The 25,990-nt window shown below is 36.2% G+C and overlaps 1 protein-coding gene across 1 annotated transcript; it reads left to right on the forward strand.

The window, feature by feature from the left end:
• LOC115927998 (galactosylceramide sulfotransferase-like) lies at window positions 1–24,647 on the forward strand. Its single transcript, XM_030994468.1, has 3 exons — window positions 1–65; window positions 14,775–14,930; window positions 22,667–24,647. Exons 2-3 carry the CDS (start codon window positions 14,812–14,814, stop codon window positions 23,727–23,729), a joined length of 1,182 nt encoding a protein of 393 aa, XP_030850328.1. The 5' UTR covers window positions 1–65; window positions 14,775–14,811; the 3' UTR covers window positions 23,730–24,647.
• The last annotated feature ends 1,343 nt before the right edge of the window (window positions 24,648–25,990 follow it).

A 25,990-nucleotide genomic window follows, 5' to 3' on the forward strand; every position in this document is an offset into this window, starting at 1 on the left:
CATCACATGATTTTTATTTCGGTGCAAGCTTAAAAGGTCTCTCCACTTTGATGACGACTTGAAAGGTAACAAATTTCCTCCGATATTATTTGGTTTTAATCTTTGTACTTTAGTATTCTCCAGAAACTGTTATAATCATACTGGAAGAAGTAATACTTGATTATCAGGGACAAGAATGATTGATGTACGGGGGAAAAATAGAGAATTTGAATTGCTGCATCGACAAATCGGCGCCATCTTGATTCGTTAATTCTCTCCTCTAATTTACGTTACTCTCGCAATCCATTAAAGCTTTTGATGATTTGGGTTTGAGAACATTTTACAGTATGAAGCCCACTTTGACAATGTCCTACTTGCCCCCTCTATATAGAAACATTCCCTAATCGGTGCCTGTTGGTCCCAAATGATCCTCTTTTTATTATGTTAGTTGAGAGCTGAGTTAATGAGATAGCCACCTGTCAGTGACCTCGCTGTGTGGTCTAATCCCTTCCGGCCCAGTAGTATTGACGGTCTTTAACATGTCATATTCTCAAGAAACGTAAATCGGGACAAATCAATTGTTCACATACTTGAACAATGACAAAGTTTGGATATTAGCGGAGGGACAAAGTTGTTAAGTTGGTTGCCACTACCACACAAAATAAGCGCACTTTGTTTAATCGAAAGATTTAATCATAATACACAATATTCCAGAGGTGTTTTTTTAAATAATTTGTAGCGAACACCCAGAAATGATATATTTTGTTTTTAATGAATTAAAAAATCTGTAACTTTTTTATTTTTTTTCTAATTTTTCTCAAACTTTCACTTATCTGTTCTTCTCATTTTTCTCCTTGTATCAAAACAAACTTATTATCAGGTTTATCGGTGGTAGTAAGTCCTCTCCGAGGAGTTTAGGGCTAATGCCATGTCAAAAGAAACTGGTAAATCCACTTGGTGTCATCATCTCACTCTTGAATGTGTGTGTGGGTGTGTGTGTGCGCGCGTGCGTGTGTGTGTATGTGTGTGTGCGTGTGCGTGCGTGCGTGTGTGTATGTGTGCGTGTGTGTGCGTTGTCTGTGCGTTTGCTGAAACGTTTTTCATGTAAGTTAGTGTCCCATTTTATTCAACCATGTACATTATCTAAATTTACCAAATGTATTTTTTCCTTTCCTGTGTAATTTGCAGTGTTGTAATATGTACTCGCTGTTTTTCAAATGAGATGTGGACAAAATTAACTTGAAACTTGAAACTTGAACTAGAATAAGAAGTGAACAAACCTCCTCTATTCAATCCTATGTTCTATAGCATCACTATAACATATTGGATGGGGGCTGATACGAACATACTTTGCTGAACAGATATTGGCATACTGTCCAGAACGCCAGGAAAAAGGGGGCATATCTACCTTATCTAGACTTGCTATGATGCACACCATGTTATAACTTTAAGACCAAATTGAAGGATACTCAGGAAATGATGGAGATGCTGAGAACTGTTGAGGTCACACTCAGCTCCAGCTATGCAACCCTAAGTCGTCAACCTGCGCACAATAAAGAAATTATGCACAAACAAACTTTAGTACGCGAATTTCAGTTCAGTTCAGTTCATTTATTTCAATCATAAAACCATAACATAATATATATACAAAAGTAACATGAAACAATCATAATCTTATAATATTGGAATTAAGAAATTGGAGACTAAAAAGGAAGTTTGAAAAACTTGTAAGTAAAATAGTCCCCTGACATAAATAATAAATAACGAGATTACATGGTTGTATACGTTACGACAATAATAACAATATATAAATAATATACTACACATTATAGATACACACACACACACACACACACGCACACACATGCATGGTACATTGCAAGAAAAAGAAAGAGTTAAGGGAAATAAGAAGAGACCAACTGTCTCTTCAATAGAACTTTAAAGGATGATATAGTTGTGCATAATGTTAGCTTATCAGTTAAATCATTCCAAATCCGGGGACCATTATGTCTAAAAGAGTAAAGCATTAACTGGGTAGAGACCTTTGGATAATGATATTTGATACAGGAACGAGTATTATACGAATGAACAGATTTATTAAGGATAAACATTTGACAAACTCTTTTAGGTACATAATTATTATAAACATTATACATCATAATAGCACTTTGAATTTTATGTATATCATAAATATTGAGTGTTCTTAAGCGAAAAAACAGGGGACGTGAATGAGCTTGATAATGGGAGTTTGTACAAATTCTTAAAGCTTTCTTTTGAAGTTTATGGAGAGGTTCTAGTTTAGTTGTTCCCACACCGGCCCAGGTGATATTACAGTAATGTAAGTAAGGCAAAATTAAACAATTATACAACATAAACAATACTTTTTCAGGCAGAAATACACGTAATTTACAAAGAACACCAATGTTTTTAGATATTTTGTTAGTTATATACAATCGATGATCCTGAAAAGATAAAGTATCATCCAAAAGGATACCACGAAATTTAACAGAAGAGGACACGTTTAAATTTATATTGTTTATAAATATTTGTACATCATTAATATTGCAAGGATTAGTTTTATTATGGAAATAAAGTACACTTGTTTTGTCATAATTTATAATCAATTCATTAGCATTAAACCATTCAACAACCTTTTCTAATTCTTTATTTACTTCTGACATTAATTTATCAAAATCATTATGAGATGCAATCAGGTTTGTGTCGTCAGCAAATAAGACAAAATGAAAAAAAGATGAAGCAGAACTAAGGTCATTTATGTAAATTAAAAATAGGAGAGGACCCAGCATGGAGCCCTGTGGGACTCCATACTGGATCCTCTCTCTGTCAGAAATAAAGCTGTTGTATGATGTGAATTGAATACGATCACTTAAATAGTCCCTGAACCATTCCCAAGCAATACCGCGTATACCAAAATGTTTTAATTTAGTGAGGAGAATATCATGGTTAATAACATCGAAAGCTTTCGACAAATCAAGAAACAAGCCTAATGTATGCAATTTATTATTTAATTTATTGAGTATGTAATCATGAAGGTCAATTAGAGCATGTCCACATGATGAGTTTTTTCTAAAACCATATTGAGAAACAGTCAGAAGATTATTTTTATTAATATGATTAAAGAGCCTATTATAAATTAATTTCTCCAGTATCTTAGAAAAACAGGGAAGTAATGTTATTGGTCGATAGTTAGAGAATATGTGGGGATCACCTTTTTTAAATATGGGTATGATTTTTCCTACTTTAAAATTCTTGGGAACTCTTCCTGACAAGAAGGAAAGATTACATATAAAAACAATAGGTTTGACAATGAAATGTATAACATGTTTTATAATGAACTGACTTATTCCTTCAAAATCTGTGCTCTTGGTTGAATTGAGCAATTTGACAATATTCAAAACTTCTGTTACATTGGTAGGATGAAAAAATATTGATTTGCTACAAGGATCTCGTAAAAATGAACTAAAATTGCATTTCGGTTTCTGAATATGTTGAGATTTTAGTTTTGTAGCAATACTAGAAAAATAAGAATTAAATTCATTCACAATCAATTGACGATCAGTTAACTTGTCCTTATCTTTAAGAAAATAATTAGGAAATTGGCATTTTCTTCTCTTTCCTAATAAATCATTAATAACTTCCCAAGTTTTAGACATATTATTCCTATTCTTCTGTAATAAATCACAAAAATATTTTTTTCTTACAGACTGCAGGATTGAGTTTAATTTATTTCTAATTTTTTTATATTTACATTCATTGCTGTCGTTTCTTTTCTTACAAAATGTTTTATATAATCTATACTTTTTATTAATCTTTTTTAACAGTGAAGGGGTTATCCAAGGTTTTCGTGGCAGTTTTCTTTTCTTCACTTTACGAACAACAAAGTTATGATCATACACAGTTTTAAATATGTTTAAAAATGAATTATAGGCCTCATCTACATCACAAGAAAAAATACTTCATTCCATTCTAAAACAGATAAATCTCTCTGAAATGAACTTAAACTTAGAGGATCTGTTTTCCTTATGTGGAAAAATGACGATGGTCTATGACAAGGACTAATAGAGAGGTTGGTTATTTGGAAAATAGGTAGATGGTCCGTTATATCACTATAGAAAATACCAGAGTGAATGTCTTTAGTGACTACATTTGTCAAGATATTATCGATTAAAGTGACAGACTTCTTACAAATTCTTGTAGGTTTGTCAATTAATGGGCGAAATGAGTTGTTATACATAATATTTACAAAATCATCAATGCATTGAAGCGAATTATATTTAAGTAGATCAATGTTATAATCTCCCATTATATAAACTGATTTTTTTTCTAAAGATATTTTTTCAAGACAAGCATTCATATTCTCATTGAAATCACAAATGGGTTTATTAAGGTCTCTGTAAATTATACCAACAATTATGTTTTTACAATTATCCAATATGATTTCAATAAAAAGATATTCACAGAGAGTTTCAGGTAAATAAATATCATCTCGAACTTTAGCATCAAATAATTCATTAACCAGGAGTGCAACCCCTCCACCTCTCCTACCTCGTCTGTCATTATGATAAAATGTGTAACCATCCCTATTAAATAATAACATTGTGTTATCGTGAATCCAGGTTTCACTAAAACCATATATAGAAAATTGTAAGTTAAGTTGACTAATAAACTGATCAACAGCGTTAAAATTTTTATTCAAACTTCTAGAATTAAAGTGGAGAATGCTAAATTTTGGTTTATAGTTATTAATTAAATCTTGGTTCACATTAAAATCAACAGGTAGCCAGTACTTAATGGGATTATTAGATGTGAAAAAATTATCATCTGGATCAATATCATTAAGCGACCCATTTTCATCTGTATCAAGCCATGTCGAAAACATATCAAAGTTCATATCATTATTAGTAATATCATATTGCACTTCAGAAAACATACATTTAAACTCTATATCATTTACTTGATTGAAAGGAAATACATGCTGAGATATATCCATACAGTTTCAATAGCACACAATCACACTTCATGCACACATTCACGCACACCAAGATAAGAGATACAAATTACAAAATAGCAGATAACGCAAGTTAACACAAAAATATAATGAAAAAAGAAATACAATTAACTCAAAGTGAGAGGAATAGGTCATTAACCTAGGATGTAATTCAAAATAGAAAAAAATTAGACTTACATAAAATTTTGGAAAATATTGATGACATGTCTTTTTTTCAAGATATCAAATAGGTAACTTCAAGAAAGACTTGTAATTTAACTTCATGCAGGCAGAATAAAATGTTCTTCATCATTTCATCAGTTTTCATATGTTTTCAATGTCTTTCACGGAAAAAAATCCGCTTCTTCATTGTTTCATTGTCCCCAGTTTTGATGGATACAAGTATGCGTCCATCCATTGACCATGCCGACTCTATCTTGCTTTCAGGTTTCCAGCTAGCTTTTTGGGCCTCCCACAGAATAGATCTGTTTGCAGCTGTTAGGTCTTCGAAGATGCTGTACCCAGTTTTGTTTACTTTGAGTTTTTTCTTGTTTTGCAGCAACAGTTTCCGAAGTCTGTAGGAAGTGAGTTTAACGATGATAGCACGCGGTTTACGTGCCGATCCTCCTGTCGGTTCTACCCGTCGACGCACTCTATGAATCCTGTCAATGTCATCCTCTCTGATATTTACTCCAAGATGATTCCTAGCAATATCGCAGACCAACTCGTCTGTGTTTTCCTTTTCTTGCTCTGGCACCCCAAACAGGCGTACGCAATTTCTTCGAGAATATTGTTCTTGCGCATTTAACTGATGTTGTAACTTCACATTTTTATCCTCACATGTCTGCCGCTGCTTCTGTAGGTGCTTTAAATCATGTTCAATGATTTCCATTTTGCTTTGGAGATCCAAGATGACACCATCCTGTTTGTCAAGCCTGACAATTAGATTTTGGAATTTGACATCTAGAGCTTGACAAATCGTTCTTTTGATTGTTGATAAAACCTCATCATCCATCAATACCTCCTTAACTTGGCTCTTTAGTATACTGTCAGAGCGTGTTTCAGGCATTGTGCTTGAAGGCGGTTCCAAGTAGCAGTCCAAGGTGAATGATCAAAAGGTACCAAAATCTAATCCAAGATGAATGGAGTTATTTCACAAAGGCACCATAGACTTAGTAAAGTAACCACTCAATTCAATGATGACCAAGGGTCGATGACCAAGGGTCCAAGTCAGCTTTGGCTTGAACGAAGATCAAGTCTACTCCAAAACGTATAGATGGGGCTAGGTTGAAAAATCACTCACAGAAGCAGGTATCAGATCCAACAAATAAATGACACAAGATTTGCTTACATGCCACCAAATTACATCCAGGTCATGATCAAGTAGACTAAAAAACTCCTATACTTCACAAGACATCTCACCTCTAATAGAAAAACATCAAATTCTGGTAAAAACAAGCAAAAGTTCACAAAAGTTCACAATTTATCACTAAGCACGGATTTGCTTTCTTATTTTATCTGGTCTTCTTACTCTTGCCTTCCGACTCCGCCCAGTGAATTTCTTTCTTTCCTCTCTACGGAAATACAAATAGACTACCTATTATGTGGCCCTACTCTTACCTTCTCATCCTTTTTTGTGTTTCATCACATGATTTTTCTTTTCTTTTCTTGTCATCTATTTAATTTTTCTATCGTTCATTATACGCTTGTACAAAATACTATTGGACCATCTTCGGCGTGTTGTCTGGTTTTTCCCGTGTTTGTTTCCGGAAAGTCTCCGGACGCGCGGGTTCGGCTGCCTATGCCGGATCTTTGTAGTTCTTTTGTCGGGCCTATTCGGTGCGCAATATTTTCTGCTGTTCGTTGCTAGGTCGGATAAACCTTGAGCTTGCTCGACCTGGCAGCGGCAGACTGATGTACGCTGAATGGGCCTTGGCGGGGGGAGACCCGATGATCTGGCGCGGGCGTGTGGGTTCGCGCGTCTCTGGTCTCTCTGGCAGCGGACATGTGCATATTTTGATGCACGTTGTTGATGGTCCATTATTTTATTCATACTGGGAATCTCGCTCAACAAGCCGAGCTTTTCTGAGATTCCCTTTTTTCCCCTCTCAGTTAAATCAAGCAATATACAATATTTTGTTTTATTCTCAAACTTAAATGTACTCTGAGACTGTAAACTTATTTGATTACGAACATACTTGTCAGTATTTCGTTACTTGTATAATTCATTTGTTCGATTATATATTGTATTATTGTATGGTTATATATGTCATTTAATTTGTGGATATTTGAGTGGAAAATAAATCAAATCAAATCAAATCAAATATTGTTTTTTACTCAGAAAATCCAATTGTGCACTTTACAATCAGACAATGACCTTAATAAAACGTTGAAGAAAAGGAAAAAGACCTTGCATACATGCCAATAATGAGTATGGGAACGGGTGTAGGGGATTTTTTTTCTTCTTCTAGATAGGTTACGATGCACAATATTTTCCCTTTTGAAAAGAAAACAAAATGTTTAATATAACACAAATACATGTAGGTTGGAAAAAAGTCCTTTCCCACATTATGAATAATCTGGGATTATTTTATCCATAACAACGTGATTATAATTGTGAAGAAAATGATGGATGAATGCAGCATATGCATGTATTTTATAGGGTAAGTGTGAAAGAAATGTTGGAGACATTAAGACCCCAAAATTGCTTACGTTTACAATGCTTGATTATCATCAGTTTTTGCAAGAAATAAAAAGAGCACATCCTGGATGAGTTTAGTAACGAGTCTCCCACCCCAATCACTAAGATTTGCAAGAAAAGTCGAGATTGAAAACTCCCGAAATGTTAATCAAACTTGTGAGTTGACGTCAGTGATGTCAACCCCCCATCCCCACCCACCCACCTATCTCTATGAGACATCGACAATTTACATATGGATTTCCATTATTACAAGTCAAGCAAGTACAAATGTTGTCATAGTGAATAATTTATGACTGGTAAACTATTTCCATTCAAGATTGACAGACACTAGACCATTCTCGTAATGTAATCAAATGACATAAATTGGTGCTAGGTAGCACAAACAATATGGCTTGTCCTACCTAACAACACGTAATTTATGCAATTCAATTTCTGACTTTTAAAATACAAATATTCATAACAGGTGAATGAAATAAATTGTAACCAAGCACTTAACAAAGATTCTGCATTAAATTTAATTACATAAAGAAAATGTCCCTTCAGTAGCCTACGTTTTCAATGCGTGCAGGTAATGTTCTTATAAATACTGAATGAGATAGGCAATGTGTGTCTGGGAATGACACTCCCAGTAGGTACGTGAGACTTGAACATGAATTACGAGGAGTTCCGAAGGTCACATAAACAAATAGTATCCAAGGAACTAAGCAAAATAATGAATGTACGTATCACACTGTACCACTCAAGAGATTCAGTCACCGCCCTGTACCATGGACCTACTAAAAGAAGGTTAATGCTTGTATATACAAACACCAAGTGTGGAATGGATATTCGATTTGTTATTCATTTATAAATCCTGAGTTATATGTGGACAAAAACATGATATATACATACATATTGATATTTATATAGAGCCTTTACATAAACATGCTCAAAGCACTTTACATCAGTAAATAAAACAGAATATTTATTGTGCTCTCCTAGTGCATAGAGCGGCCTGTGGGGGCGGCGTTACACAACGAAGAAAAAGAAAAGAAGAACGCGTTTACATAAGAATTTTAAGTCCTTTCTTGTTCACAAATCGGTATATGCCAGGGCATGTCAATCCGGACCCCTGCTGTGGGCAGGCTTTTTTTTCTCTTTTGCTTTTAAACTCTTAAAGGACTCGGTAACATTGTTGAAGGTTGATAAAAACAGATGTGTAATTTTTGTATGAAATGTTACTTATTATATTCCTTCTACTGTACATGCAAAGAATTCTGAGAAAATTCTCAAACCATAAACTTTATGGTTTGAACATTTTCTCAGGATTAAGATATTTATGGTTTTCTTTGAAGGCGTCACAGTGCAACACCCTATAACAGTGATTGACAGTTAATTTTCCCACTGAACCACCTTTGAATTTTCCCAACCTTTTTCAATGAAAAAAGACATAAGACAGGCTTTTAAAAATCTGTCAACACTTAAATGTCTTAAATGGTACATATGGTCAATTCATTGCTTTGTGATGATTTAGATTCACCTAAAATGTTATCAAATTGTAATAATATAGTTGGGAGAATTAAGGAATCGATCACATCAGTTTTTCACAATATTTATCATTAATCATTGTCCGTTTTCAATCAAACTTTCAGATTATACATCTAGCATTGAAGTCACTACCTTAGCACCATTTTCTATCATCTGAACAATGTTACTAAGTCCCTTTAAGGGGCAGGGGTCACAATCCACATTGCTCCTGTCGTTCTTGTACCAAATTTATATAATTCCGACCAAAGGGTACCGTAGATTCTGCGTAGTGTCAACAAATTACCGCGCTGCCAAAATGTACATTTCTCCGTAAATGATATATGAAGGGTGACCAAAGTTCGCGGAGATTTTGACAATATTATAAAATGTGATATTCGATCTATGAATTCTAATATTCTACACACATTCATTCATTTTAATTATTACCAAATGGGCGGCAACGTTTTTCACTACAAATTGGTTCAACTAGAAAATTTATCGTCAAAGGATTCCGGAGATATCGCGATCTAAAATTCGATTTCGGATCAGCGTGCGCGCTGCAACTAAAAAAGTCATCAAACAACGAGACCTTACTTCGCGCACGGGGGTCTACAGCTGATTTATCTGATTTAAGAAATGCGATCCATCAACAATAAGGTAATATCATAACTTGCAAGGCAGGATATTATGCAATCAGTTGGTACCACTTTTGCTTTACAATTTTGAGGATATCTGCTCTCAAAATGAAGATTTCCAGACCCTTATCGGTAAGTTGATAATTTTTCGGAACGGACGCAAATGAATGCAAAACTTGCCGATATTTTGTCAATAATTTCACAATTTCATACCCAATTCCAAAGAAAATTACGTCTCTGGGTAATTTTATAATCCTCTTTCCACTGATGATATCAGATTTTCGAAATCTTACCAATTTTTTTATTGAGATAGCGAAATTAGGTCCCGCGAGAACTATGGTCACACGTCCATACTGTATACAAAGCAGAATTACCGCTTTGCTGATATGTGAACAGTTAATTAGTAATCATTCAAAAGCCATTTTTTTTTATAGATAGATATGAAAATTGTATGGACATGTATAAATGCACGTAATATGCCTCAAAAGATCGCGATGTTTTGCGCTGCCGTTTACACTTGTGCTGAAACATCACCGACTGAAAAGATCAGTGATGTTTTGGCGTGTTTTGGTTGGTAATGCGCATGTGCGGTCCCGACCTTTGACCCTGGCCCTGCCATTAAATAATGGTTAAAAAACGGAAGTGCCGAAGGTCACGTGCCAAACATACGATTTTCACCTGCTACCGTTTACATTACCAAATATCACTAAACATTACGCGGACATGAAAAAAACAAACACATTCCTCATTGGAATGTTTCTGGCTAGGCATCTTTGGCGGTTTGCCGATCTTCCAAGTAGGCAGCCCCCCCCCCCCCCCCCCTTGACTGAGAGCTCTTTTCGATTGAGTTTTGGAAATAAAATCATTTGAATTGAATTGAATTGAGTACCACAATAACCCGGCCTTTTCAGGGTGAACTGTAACAATTCGCATAAGATCAGGTATATAGACCTACACACAAGCCTAATCCCCCCCCCCCCCCGTAGAGTATGCCTCGCCGGTGTGGAGTGGAGGCCTAACTAAAGAACAATTGGTTCGATTAGAAAGGGTGCAGAAAAGAACTCTGAAAATAATATTGGGACCTAATTACCAGTCATATGAGACAGCACTGAATCTAATGAATCCGTCTTCTTTGGCTAACAGAAGGAAGGAACTGTGCCTGAGCTTTGCAGAGAAACTGATATCAAACGAGAAGGTATCTTACCTCATATACCTCCTTGTAAGAATATTAGAAGCCTACGCAAATCAACTGCCAGAGAACAGATAAAATTTCGTAACAGTCCAGTTCCCTACCTAATTGACTTGCTAAATTCACAGTAGTGATCATGCACTTTGTACACATTTGCATAACATGTAAGCTTATCCCCATGGAGCCTGTCTAGTCCTTTTAGACTTTTCATCTGCATTTGATTGCCTGGACCACGCGACTCTCTTCAATCGGCTTGCTACGGCATAAAGGGATCCGTTCTGGAGTGGATAAAGTCTTATCTTAGTGGTCATTTCCAGACAGTAACTGTAAAGGGGTCACTGTCACAATCCTTTCCTCTCCGTTGGGGAGTGCCTCAGGGGTCGGTAGTGGGCCCCCCGGTATTTACCGCCTATACTGGTCCTCTTTGCCATGTGATCAGTTCGCACCATGGTATCCAGCACGCCATGTACGCAGATGATACCCAGCTTTACCTCGTTATGACAGCTGCTGTCGGTGACAGAAGAGATGCCATTAGTAGAATTACAGATTGTTTACATGATGTCAAGACATGGTCCTCAACCAACAACTTGAAACTTAATGAAGCGAAGACTGAAATGCTGCATATATCTTCTAGGTTCAGGCAGCAGTCTGATGATTTCTACCCTCTGGATATTTCTGGAGTTTGTGTGCAGAAGTCAGAGTGTATACGAGATCTTGGTGTAACTTTCGACAAGCACCTCTCCCTTGCTCAACATATACGCAACAAGTGCAGGGCAGCTTCTTGGGGAATAGCCAGGATTGGCAGAATCCGAAAGTATCTCGACAATCCTGCTACGGAAAAACTTATCCATGCATTCGTTTCATCTCACCTCGATTATTGTAATAGCCTTCTAGCCGGTCTACCTCAATCCCACATTGCACCCCTTCAACGCATCCAGAATACTTCCGCTAGACTAGTCACACGTACCAAGAAATCTGAACACATTACCCCAATCATCCAGTCTCTTCACTGGCTACCGATACAGGAACGCATTGTCTTCAAAATCCTCCTCCTTGTCTACAAAGCTATCCACGTCCAAGCCCCATCATACCCACAGAACCTCATCTCACTCCGAACCTCATTAGCTTCTTCTGCATCTCGACGTTTACGCTCCAATGGTACTGCCCACCTTCAACTGCTACCTGGACCTCGCACCAAGACACGCTACGGAGACCGCTCATTTACAGTTATTTCCCCCAAGTTATGGAATAATCTCCCCATTTATATACGAGCAGAAGCCCTTACATTAGAATCATTTAAGTCTCTCCTGAAAACCCACCTCTTTCCATAACTGTGATTACCCTACCTCTCCCCAAGTTATTTATTTTAAGCGTAATTAATAATACCTTGCAGTTTAATGATATTGTAATTTCTATTGCATAATCTTGTATTTAAGATTTAAGATGTATAATTATCATATTGAATGTAAGAATTTGTATTTAAGTTGTATTTTAATATTTCACATGGTTTATGATAATTCTGATTCCATATCTGGTTTATTTATAATCTCAATCAATTTTGATGCAGTCCTTATTTTGCAGTTTAATGATATTGCAGTTTAATGATATTGTAATTTCTATTGCAAAATGTTGTATGATAAGTATTTTAAGATGCATAATTCTTATATTGAATGTATATAATAGTTTGCATTTAAGTTGTACTTTAATATTTCATATGGTTTATTATAATTCTGAGTCCATATCTGGTTTATTTATATATTTCAATCAATTTCGATGCGGTCCTTATTTTGTGTAATGTCATATTCTTCTTTGCCGTTTACTTGTAATTCAATGTTTTTAAATGTTCCTTTAGTATTTCTCACTTTTCCTTCCTTATCCTTTCTTCTTTCTCTTGCGCTTAGAAACATTGTATTGAGCGCATTATAAATGTAATGTATTATTATTATTATTATTATTAGTGATGAGGTAGAGGTGCTGTAGAATTATTTTATTTTATGTCAAATAGTATATAACTTTTTGTTACCAAGACAATTGTACAACCTTGATAATTGATAAATGAAAATGATGATATAATAAAGTAAATCAAGATTACCATTGTTACCTTTTGAAATGATTGAAACATACTTACCACATATTTATTACAAGAAAAATCTCAAAATTACAATATTTCATGTCTTTCATCTGATTGCATACCGACCTATCAATTTACAATATATGTTATCCATAACTCACCATTGGAAATGTAAAATGTAATTTATTAATTTTTACAACCAGTATTCTCTCTGTCGAAATTGTACTTTTTACCTTATTTTCGATATGTCTGATATACACTCTCATCCTCAGCATTATCTTATATATATATATATATATATATCTCGCTTTGTCTCTCTTTCTCTCTTCCTTTCTCCCTTTCTCTCCCTCTGTCTTTCTCTATCTCACACTTTTCCTGGATATCCTATGCTGTCTGCACTATTATCCTCCGTACCTCTCTTCTATATTTCCCTCCAGCCCTGTGATGATTGTGGAATAGAATTAAGCGACTGTTAGCTGTTAAGCGAATTTTATGAATTTTATTAATTTGTATATACTGTATATGTGTACACTGATTCATTCACTGCGTGATATGTCTTAATACGTTTTATGTTTGTATAAATATTTATGTTTTTACAATGTACAAAGTTCTGCAATTCAGCCATCTGGCTACAAACGAATTTTTAATAAAACCATTACCATTAATTCAATTCAATATTGGCTTATTATGCAATTTCAAAATACATGCATCTTAATTGTCATTTTACATGAAAAGCAGCAGTAGCTCGATTGTTCATGTTTACATGTTGACATGATAGAGTGATAAATACATATAGGCCTATATCAATCGCATTTTTAAATATTTACACGTTAAAAAGATTGTTAAAAATACATTTGAAATAACATTACACATTAAAAATGACAAAAAAAAGTTTCTTGACATTAGCATCAGTATACGGAAGTGTGAGGTGATCCTGTTGAAACTTCCGGTCGTTTAGATAGTATGTCATAAATTACTGTCGTTACGTACACCTTTATTTTCATCTGGCTCGAATTTTGCTTGGTTATTTGGTAATGGAGGATTAACGTGAAATAAGATTACATTTTTTACATGATCGCACTATGTCTGATTCATTCAGTTTCTAATGTTTTCTGACTGTTTTCAAGACAATTTCATTTTTGTCAATCGTAGTTTTATCTAGCTTTATGTCCCATCCACGGTAATATTTAGGGAAAGCAATATTAGCAATGATCGTTGCTGAATTTTAGATGTAGAAATAGTCTGTCCTTTTCTAAAAGTTGATACACTATGACATTTATACTTCATCTATATGTTGCATCATTAGAATATAAATCATTCTCAGAATATTAAGTTGTTACCATGGCAACAGCTATTCTCAAGCGTGACCATGACCCTGGATAACCCCTGTGTTATTTGCAATCTAACATGTAGCTTGATTTATATATATATTTACGCTTACAATGTGCTTCTATGTATTTCATTTTAAAATATGTTATATTCTGAAAACAATTATTCATTGTCATGCCAACGTTTCTGGCAATGTCACCAAAACCACGTTTAATGTCAAACAGGCAGTTAAGAATAGCCAGTCATCTGGGTTCCACGTACAATTTTTGGTCAGTAATAACACTTACCTTCAATATTAACATCTCTGAATATTACACATTACATTATTTGTGTTATCTCCATATCCGCCTTTTCAGCATCTACCAAAAACACGAATGCTCCAGAATTTCCACGATGGTGGATAGTATTTCAAAACCGAGACTGTACTTCATCACAGTGTGCTTCGTTGTCATGACGACCTGTGTCTATCTGAATAGTGTAACTATCGGTACGAAGCTATACAGCCACGGCAGGTAAGCACTCTCCCGAAATAATTGTCATGTTTATCCATAATTTTAGGATCAGCTCAATACGCCACTCTTACCAAAAACGGGCTAAAAAATGAAGAAAAAAAAGACGTGTAGAATAATTTTTGACGGAGATTCCGAACGCGACAATGATTTTTAAACATGACTACTCAGAACGCTTAGGAAAAAAGCCCAGTTTCGGAGCTGTGTTGCGCAATAGCATATGACGTCACTGCAGGAGCCTCTCCGGTGAAAAAGAGGGTGATTTAGGCATTAAAATGTCTTTATAAAGGCAAACTATGATATTAATTGAAGAAAAAAGACATTTATCCGAAAAATAATATGCACTTTATAATCTCAGTACGTTTCTGGCAATTTCGCCATTCCTAATAATGAATTGCAATGATATTGTAAGATCCTCAGATGCGTCATCAAGCCACGAGACCCTAAATGGATGGATAATGTAATTTTGGGGTCAATTTCGAGATTTTCTGAAAAATCAGAGGCTGGAATATTTAATAAGTAGAGGTGTATTCATGTTTTGAATGACTATGTTAGTAGGGTTAGAGTGGCCCTTTAAAGTCTGATGACATCCAAATTTAAGTTGATTTCTGTTGATGTGCAGGGATGCATAAAACTCATATTTTGTTATTCAAACATCTAAAAATATTTTATCGAATTTGAGATATTAAAGGGAAAGTCCACCCCAGGATTTTTTTTAGCTGACGATATAGACCTAATAATACCATGAAGAATGATACAAGTCTCATTAAAATCCATGATCACATAACGAAGATATATCGACTTTTTTAATCGAAAATCAGCCGCCCCCCAAATGCAAATGCGTTACATGGGCATGAAACGATCGCCACAAAATAACCGATAGTATCGAAATTGTGACGTATGTTGCGAGCTGCCTTCTTATTTCGCAGACATTCACTTTCGCTCGCGGTACACTGTTATCGCACTGACACGACGAATCATGAATGAAAGTGAAAGCGAAAGTGAATGTCTGCGAAATAAAGAAGGCAGCTCGCAACATACGTCACAATTTCGATACTATCGGTTATTTTTTGGCGATCGTTTCATGCCCATGTAACGCATTTGCATTTGGGGGGCGGCTGATTTTCGATAAAAAAGTCGATATATCTTCGTTATGTGATCATGGATTTTAATGAGACTTGTATCATTCTTCATGGTATTATTAGGTCTATATCGTCAGCTAAAGAAAATCCTGGGGTGGACTATCCCTTTAAACAAACAAATTATTTAACTTGTTAAGCCGAGGTGTATTGGCGAGTTATGACGAGTTGTGATGAGTTGCCTCAAAGAGGCACTCGCAATACTCGCGAATAGCTCTTCTTGTAAATTGGGATAACTCGCGACAACTTAGTATGGCTCGGCGTAACCTTTTACAACATTTAACGGCTCTCCTCGAAGTCGCGAGCAGTTTCAGAATTTTGAACATGTTCAAAATGTTCACTGACTCGTTGAAACTCGAGGTGAACTTGCTTACACTCGCAATATAATCGCATTACTCGTAACAAGCTTGCACTGCACTCTTCATAACTCATAGCATCTCGCCACCTTCAGGTATACGCGAGTGCTATTCGAGTTTCCAAGAGTGGAGTACGAGCACGACGATCGTGCTGCGTGTCATGCCGAGTTGCCTACGATATTAACGCGAGTTTAGATCGAGTACGGGGACTTACGACGAGTTTCGTATGAGCATGAGCAGGGTGCAAGGCGATCATATCGAGCATGACGAGCGCACCATGATACGCCAGCTGGCCTACAATATTGTGCAGACGATCAAGGCCTGTTCTTTCTCCAACATATCGAGCAAATATGCTTCTGGCATCCATCTTTATTTTGGAGAGCGCCAAGATCAGAGGCAGCCCTCTTCGGGGGACAGGAGAGCAGGGAGGGGTGCCGGGGGCACATTGCCCCCACTTTTTTAAGTACTCGAAATGTGCCACTTTCTACATAGGAAAAGTGCCCCTTTATCTTTGAATTGTGCCCCTATTAATTTGTAGAAGTACTCCTACCCCTTTAATAATGATAAGCGCTATATACAAAATTAAATATTATTATTATTATTATTTTTACCTCTTATATTAAAGTGCCCTTTTATTTTGACAAGTGCACCTTTTCTTTCGACAAGTTGCCATTTTCCTTTGCAATATTTGCCCCTTTTCACTTTTAATAATTGCCCCCTTCACGTCTGATAATTTGCCTTATTTAAATCTGAGATGTGCCTCATTTATTTTGACAAGTGCCCTTTTCCTTTGTAAGAAGTGCCCCTTCACATGTTAATAACTCTCTCTCTCTAAGTGCCATATCGATTGACTTTGGCGATCATGCTGTTCCACAACCCTCGGTTCCTAGCCTTCTGTATTAGTACCACTCCCAGTTCTTTCATTCCTCTCTGTTCCAACAATTTCTGCAGACTGTCCATCCAAAGTATCCTCCTTCTTCCCCTGCTCCTTCTTCCCACAATTTTCCCTGTCAAAGCAAGATTCTCTAGGCCTTCTTTACGTGTAATGTGACCCATGAACTTCTACTGCCAAATCAACATCTCACGTATCATTTTCCTTTGCACTCCAGCTCGTGTAAGAACTTCCTCATTACTAACTTTGTCAGTCCAGGGATTTTCATCATTCTTCTTAGAAACCACATTTCGCAACTTTCCAAACGCTTTTTAGTATCAGAGGCTAAAGTCCACGTTTCACTACCAATACATAAGTACTGGGTAGATGTAACAATTCAATACTCATTGTTCGATTTGTCAGAATTTTCCCTAGCTTTAAAAATGCAGATTTAGCGAGAGCTATCCTTCTCTTGATCTCTGTCTCACATCTGGCATCCTCGGTGATCATGCTGCCGAGGTAGTTAAATGAGGAGACTTGTTTAATAATCTGTTCTTTCAGTTTTCATGCAAATACCATACAAATTAGACAATTTCAAGCGAGTTCACGCGAATTTACGCGCGTTCAAGCTCGCGCCAGCTCGCCACAACTCGAAGCTCCAACTCGGCTAAGTGGGAGCCCTGCTTGAGGCTCCACCCTAAAAAAAAATGTTCCCCAGATCTCATTCATATTGTGACTTCATCTGTCAATCATTAGTGATCTAACAAGAGTCGGTGGTATGTAATTTACCTCAGCTCAGCACATGCTCACAAAAGAATTGTCTTCTCACATGCAATACCTCCACATTACCTTTCTTTTCCTGGTGATATTCACTATGAACATGACGGACAAAGAAAGAGGACGAAATATACAGTTCCTCAGGTAGACATAGGAACATCCCTTTCCTGCTATTATGTAAAAATGTGTAGAACAGGTGTCACATGTATATTCACCTGTTCTACACACTTTTACATGATAATAGCAGTGAAGGGATGTTCTTTTGTCTACCACAGCAATTGTTGAGGGTAGAATGAGGAACTGTTTATGTTGTCCTCTGTCTTTGTCCGTCATGTTCATAGTGATTACAGCACGTCTGACATAGCAACTCCTATGTTGGTATTAAATGGTCTATTGTTAACAGGTGGTCAGCCCTGGTGAAGCGTCATAGCAAGGAATAACAAAGTTCTGTTTATTTATAAAAGTAATGCTTGCATTTCCATAATTTTATTAAACGAATTCGTTTTGACTGGGTGCCTGCCGTATCAATAAATAGAGTTGACAACAGATTTTAATGGCTGATCGTTAACGAAACGGATTGGTGAGTAAAAATGATTGATTGCTATTCTTACGTCTTCTTTGTTGTTAGGGGAGTTGTTAGGGCAGTCAGCATGTGGAACGGATTCGTTTAATAAAATTATGGAAACGCAAGCATTACTTTAAACAAACAGACGGCCGGTTGAGCATTACAATATTGGCATTATGCGCTATGCATGCCTGCATGGTGGTCTGACCGCTCTCATCCATATAGCTATCGCTGTACTACGAAGTAAGAGCGGGGTACACGCCCGCACCCACTGGACTCGAGTGCGGCGTTTTAATACTTGTGAACAGTGCGAGTACGTCGCTCTAGTAAATCTTTGGGCCGAGTTTCGGCTAATTAAGCTATATATCGTTATACTCGGGGAAGGGGAGGGGGTCCCAGTTTAACAGACAACTTCTCGACAGTGGGCTAATAAAAGAGCTAGCACCACCTTTCTTTCTTTTTCTTTTTTTTGAGGGGGATGGGCCCGGGGGTGGGTGGGTTGTAGTTTCATTATGTTTACTCTACATTAATGTACTTATTCATGATACTTATCTAGATAGAGATAGCAGGCTGAGGATTATATTTTTGCTCATCAGTGAAGGTTTTCAAAAAGTGGAACAAGTCCTACATTTATATGGAAATGTCTATAGTACATAAATGTACATTGTGCCCCACGCGTTACCACAGGTAAATAATATATTGTGTTAATTAGATAAATCTGATCCAACCTCTTTTTAATGGAATTGGGCTGTCCCAAGGTATTAAGCTCAGAACTTATTAAAGTTTCACTCAAATTCAATGTCGCATCTGTAAGTAATTCAAACATATTGGCCCGAATTCACAAAGCAAGGTTTGAGCTCAGACCAAGGTTTAAGTTTAAACCTCCTTTTGTTATTTACAAACCAGGTTTATAAATAACAAAAGGAGGTTTGGCGAAACAAAAGGAGGTTTAAACTTAAACCTTGGTCTGAGCTCAAACCTTGCTTTGTGAATTCGGGCCATTATCTTCAAAAGGTAACGCGTGGACATGCACATTTTGGAACATCCCTCATTTGGATATTCAATTGGTTGACGACCTGAAATTTCTAATATGGATGACCTATCCCGTATGCTATATGTCTTTGTTGATAATATATATTAAAAACTATTGAAATACATTAAAACGGATGAGGTGTTTTTTAATGTCCCACGCGTTGGATTACATATGAATATATAACTTTGGCACGTGACCGTGATTACTTTAAGAAAAGGTATGAAAAGACGAAGTGTGATTGTTGCTTTGGAAAATTTCAAGTATTATAAAAACAAAACAAATAACCTAAACAAAAATATTTGAAAAGAGTCTTACCAAAACGAGTTCTCAGAATGCAGAAATGATTTGAGCAAAAATTGGAAGGTTTTGAAAAAATTCATGCCTTCAAATCAAAAGGAGATAAACAACACAATCTTGATTGATGATAACAAATAATTACTGACAAAGTAAAGGTAGCAAGTTTATTGAATGAAACTTTTAATAATGTGAGTTCAAATCGACACACTGGTACATGTCCTAGCATTGTAGATGGTAACTTCAATTCTTTACAAACGTTATTTCAAACCGATTTTGCTTTTGAATTTCAAGGAATCAAATATGAATTTGTTAGAAATGAACTACGCAACATTGATTGTAAAAAGGCTATAGGAATGGATGGTCTACATCCCAAGTTACTCAAATTAGCTGGAGATATCATTGCAAAAAAACTCACTATCTCATTTAATCAATCATTAAAATCTTCACGATTTCCATTTGATTTCAAAGTTGCAAAAACACTCCGATACACAAGAGAGGTACCTTTGGTGTGGGTAATTTCAGGCCCATTTCAATACTGCCCTCTTTGTCAACAAATCAAGAGAAAGCCGTACATAAACAATGTATTCTTACCTTAACCAAAATAATATATTATCAGAACGTCAGTCTGGATTTAGACCGCTTCATTCCTCAACCACATGTCTCACAGAAATTACTGATTACCATTTTTTAATAATATGAATTCAGGTCAGATTACTGGAACAATATTTAACGATCTTAGTAAAGCGTTTGACGTTATTCCACATAAAATAATACTTGATAAACAAATTTTCGAAGGCATGAGTAACAAGGTATATGAATGGTTTAAATCTTACTTAATTGGTAGACAAAATTGTTTTACTATAAATATTTATTGTAGCGAGTATTTAACTGTTAAATCCGGGGTGCCACAAGGGACAATTCTGGGCCCCTTGAATTTTTGTTTGTATATTAATGATATTAATAATTTAAAATTCATAATAACTCCAAGATGTCACTTCTTGCTGACGATACTGTCAATTTAAATAATTCTAACGATTTTTCTGAAGTTCAAGAACATTTACAGAATGACTTTGATTTAATATGTAAATGGTTTGATATAAATAAGATGTATATACACCCTCAGAATAACTATGGCGATGTCCTTTGGATCAAAAAAAAAGTTGGAGAACAATCGTCTCTCAATTAAATCAAATGGTTATAACTTACAGTGTGTCGAAACAATAAAATACCTAGGAGTTATACTTGCCTCACAATTTACGTGGTCTGAACATATAACATAAATAAGTACTAAGATATCCCGTTCTATTGGATGTATTCCTCAAATAACAAGCCTAATACCCCAAAAAGGGATAAGGTAGAGGTGTTGTGGTCGAGTGGATACGTCGCCGAACTGTCGATCACAAGGTCCGCGGTTCGCGTCCCGCCACCGCACTAATGTCCTTTGGCAAGACATTGATCTACATTTTCCACACTCCACCCAAGTGAAGTAAATGAGTACCTGGTAGGAATTTATTCCTTGAAATGCTAAAGCGCCGTATGGCAGCCGTGCTAAAGCCAGGGTTATAATCGGGAGCGTCAGGAGGGTCAAATCTGACTGACATGAGCGCTATACAAGAACCCACTATTATTATTATTATAAAACTTTTGTAAACCTCTATTTTGCATTAATGTTACCACATAGCGACTATTGTTGTACTGCTTGGGGAAACTGCTAAAAGACAAATCTATCGAAGCTGCAAAAGTTACAAAATAGATTTGCGAGATTAATTTTAAATAAATATTTCGACACACCACTTTAAATTGGCAATCGGTCGAACAAAGATTACAATATCACTACGTCACTACGGTTTGTTAGTTTTTAAAATTATAAATGTCATGGCCCCAACTTATTTAAAATCACTTATCAATTATCGCACCTTCAAGTACTGTACCCGCTATTCATTGAATTCTCTTCTTGACATCCCATACCCGAATTTAAAAAAAAAATCTGTTATAAAGCAAGCAACCTGTTTAACAAACGTCCTTTCTCAATTCAATCAACCAAATCAATTGAAACATTTAAGCGAGGATGCCAATTGGCAAAGCATTTATTATAGTAGAGTCTCCGTTCTGTTTCCCTTTACCTGTATAATTATTTTTTTCTGATGTTATATATATTTGTACTCTAGATGATGTCAACTATGTCAATATTTAGTTTTTATGAATGTTCTTTTTTCATGTATTCCTTGTGTTTTTGTGTAGCACATGTTTGTTATGTCGTCCTAGAGGGCGTACTTGGAAAGCAGTTTTTTACTGAATGTAGTCCTACCTACCGTCTATTTTAAATAAAACTTAAATAATAAATCATCATTTTCAGAAAGAGGATTATCATTATTATTGTAATTACTATTATTATTTCGTCATTATCTCAGCTTGATCAATGCTGCTTTTATCTGATTAGCATACTGAGGGCAAGCTACAACCCGTAGCCTTAGGCCTCAATTACTTTTCATAAGAGTCTTGCGGTACCAAGCAGAGCTGCTTTCTGCAGGAGCTCTATCTTTGTCGTAACCCAAATCTTCTTCAGATGTTTGGGAAGATTGCTTGTGATAATGCCTAATGCACCAACCACCACGGGGTAACCTACATCATATTCATTATTAGTATTATTCATTAGTAGTAGTATCAACGCTAACGTGTTGTTGTATTTTTCCGCCTTTAGAATGATGCCGAATGCAAGTTCATGGCACCCTCATCGTCCACCTGACCCAAACGTCAACTGGACATGCAGTCCAAAACAGCGGATTGTATTCTGCAAGACACACAAGACCGGTTCGACAACCACTGCAGCTCTTCTGGAAAGGTTCGGTTACCACCGAAACCTGAGTTTCGCTATGGGTAGAAACAGTCATATTATCTCCCACACTAAACTATTTCATCATTCTATGGCTTTCAAAATTCCTAATAGAACACGCCAAGACTTTGATTTCCTGGTAAACCACATTCGCTTCAATAGAAAAGAGATGGATATTTCGGTGCCGAACGCTAAGTATATTTCGCTAATTCGAAACCCGATAACCCAACTCGAATCAGAATTCGGATACTTCGAAATGGCAGATAAGCTCAAGATCAAAACCAAAAATCCGTTCATGACCTTTATGTCGAATCCGCAGAAATATTATCACATGAATTCAAATATGTGGTGGCGACGGAGAAACGGACAGTTGTACGATTTGGGACTCGATCATAAATACGATGAGAATTTGACAGTCATCAAGGACAAAATTCAACAATTATCCACCGAAATAGATCTCATGATGATGAACGAATATTACGATGAATCAATGATTCTTCTGAAAAAGATGATGTGTTGGGATTTTGAGGACGTTCTTTACATTAAGATGGGAGTTCGTAGCGACTCGCACCGTTATCCCCTAACTGAAGGCGCAGTGGAGAAAATCAAGGTATGGAACGCGGGCGACGTGATGCTCTACGATTATTTCAATCGCACTTTTTGGCAGAAAGTTCGCGCTTACGGCTCGACATTCTCCCGTGATCTCGCCCATCTGCGGACCATGCTACGTAATGCGTCTGATCAATGTATACACTCTGATAAGAAAAACCTTAAAGATAAACGGGTCGAACAATTCGTCCTTAAACCTAACGCATCGAAATATTGTACAGATTTGAAACGCGGCGACGTCCAATACACAAAGCTGATAAGGAACGAGATGATCGAACGGGGTCGGCTTGAGTTTGAGAACAAAAATCGTTCCCTCGGATAGGTAAGTAAACTATTGAATATTGTAACATTTACTTTCTCTTGAGTGGTATCTATGAATAGAAATGTGACATGAGGAGAATGTATTACCGCAAACTTATGAATTTATACACACCAACATGCATCACCAAACATTTAGAGATCTTCTTAGGATGGTATTGTGTAGGGCAATGACCAGCGTGAGTAAAGCACAGTTGGATTGAATGATCACGCTTGTGAGGCTCTTTCGCACCGTCCAATGCAGCGAAATATCAAGCGGTCAAGTATTGCACATAACCGATTCAAGAAATCCTTTGCATTCGATGCCATTGGTAAACTTTGTATTTGAGAGGGGAAGTCGGTGAAAGTGATAAATACAAAGAATGATGTATGTGTGAACGATTGGCCGCAGTTTATCTGATTTGATGAAGCCGATTTTACAATGAAATGGAAACAATACCTGTCATGTTTGTACACCATTAATTTCTCATGGTTACGAATGAACCTCACAGAGACAGAGAAGCGTGATCTTTCAATACTGTGCTTTGCTCAAGCTCTTAACGAGCATGTTATCTCAACCAACACGGATTTTGTATAGATGTAATAATTTATAAACTTATGATGGTTTTAGTAAAGTTGGTAAAGAATAAGAAGTGATACGAATGAATTGAATTATGCATAAAGCCTCGGCTAGATCTGACGCGGTAAACCGCAGCGGGTTTTATTTTCTGATGACGTCAGTATCATACGCTTCATATTCTGTATCTTCTAACACAGAGAACTTGAAGAACTTTGATTTAAAGAGAAGGTTCATTGATTTTAAAAACTAACTATAATGTCATTAATGCAAAGGTAAAACTTTGATTAGACAAGGTTATCACAATTCCATGTTTGGAAACATTCGAAGTAATGATTATTATCAATTACAAAAAGCTTCAATACAGCCCCGGCATAGCACCTGAAGAGCTTTCCGAACGCAGTTGAGATGTGTGACGTCACATGTTAAACATGATTTGCACATTCAGACAATGTTCCATGACATCTCACATATTTTTAGTGCCTGTTTTGTCATCTTCTCTTCAGTTATTTCTTTACTTCACTACCGTCAGTCTAAATGTTCAATCTATTGCCTCACTGATGAAAATGCAAAGATAACAAATTTAAGGAATCCGTCGCTTGTAAACCAAATAAGACGCCATTGTATTTTCAGCTGCATACACCGCGGTATGTTTGGCGTTTCAAGGGCGAAAAATGCCGTCCATCCTATTATTCCGGGGGGGGGGGGTTAAATTTAAAAGTGTGGTCTCTTTGATTGTTCATTAACCCCTATCCTGTGTATTTACAAACAAAAACAATTTAGTTATCAGAATCGATTTCATATCCCTTTTTGAATGGTGTAAAATGCCATTACATTTATATACACTAAACTTATCATCATTTGAGAAATAATAGCATTGCAATTATGTAAGGTAAAGCAAGGTAAAACACTTTGAATTTGCATAATTATTTCTAAGTTTATTCCGAAAGTATTTATCGTACTAATTTTTGCTATGTTCATGATGCTTGATTATGATTGAGTGATATTCAGTTGGTATGCCGTGTATATTTGTTTATACAATGTATTTGTTTTTGTATGTGTTTGTACTTCAGAACCTGAAGAAGGCCTCACAAGCCGAAAGCTCGTAATAAACTTGTAAAGTACAGCTACGTGTCACGTTCCCAGTTCATTTTCTTCACGCCTATATATACAGTGCGTCCCAGAAAAAACGAAACCGAGAAGTATCGATGTTCTATCATAACTTAATCACAACTATAATTAATGAATGATACATATTTGGAAAGCTTAGAGTCTCCTCTTTCAGTTGATGCTACTCCCGTGATGCATATTTCACGCATAAGTGATTAAAAGCAATTTAAAGGAAGGAAACCAAAAATACATTTGGCGGGCGGTATCTGAATTTCGAAGAAAAATTCACATTTCTAGAAAGTTGAGTTTCTGCCCTTTCATATGACACCTCAATCAGGAAAAATGAGCAAGGAATGACAAAGTTCTGTTTGTTTAAAGTAGTGCTTGCATTTCCATTATTTTATTAAACGAATTCGTTTTCACTGGCTGCCTGCCGTATCAATAAACGAAATTAACAAAAGACTTAACTCCGTTTCGTTGACAATCAGCCGTAGACGAGAGTCTTCATGCATGGCTGATTGTCAACGAAACGGAGTTAAGACTTTTGTCAAATCTGCTTTTTGCTACGGCAGGCACCCAGTGAAAACGAATTCGTTTGT

This window comes from Strongylocentrotus purpuratus, unplaced genomic scaffold (assembly GCF_000002235.5).
Source record: "Strongylocentrotus purpuratus isolate Spur 01 unplaced genomic scaffold, Spur_5.0 spur5_scaffold_21, whole genome shotgun sequence".
Lineage (NCBI taxonomy): Eukaryota > Metazoa > Echinodermata > Echinoidea > Camarodonta > Strongylocentrotidae > Strongylocentrotus > Strongylocentrotus purpuratus.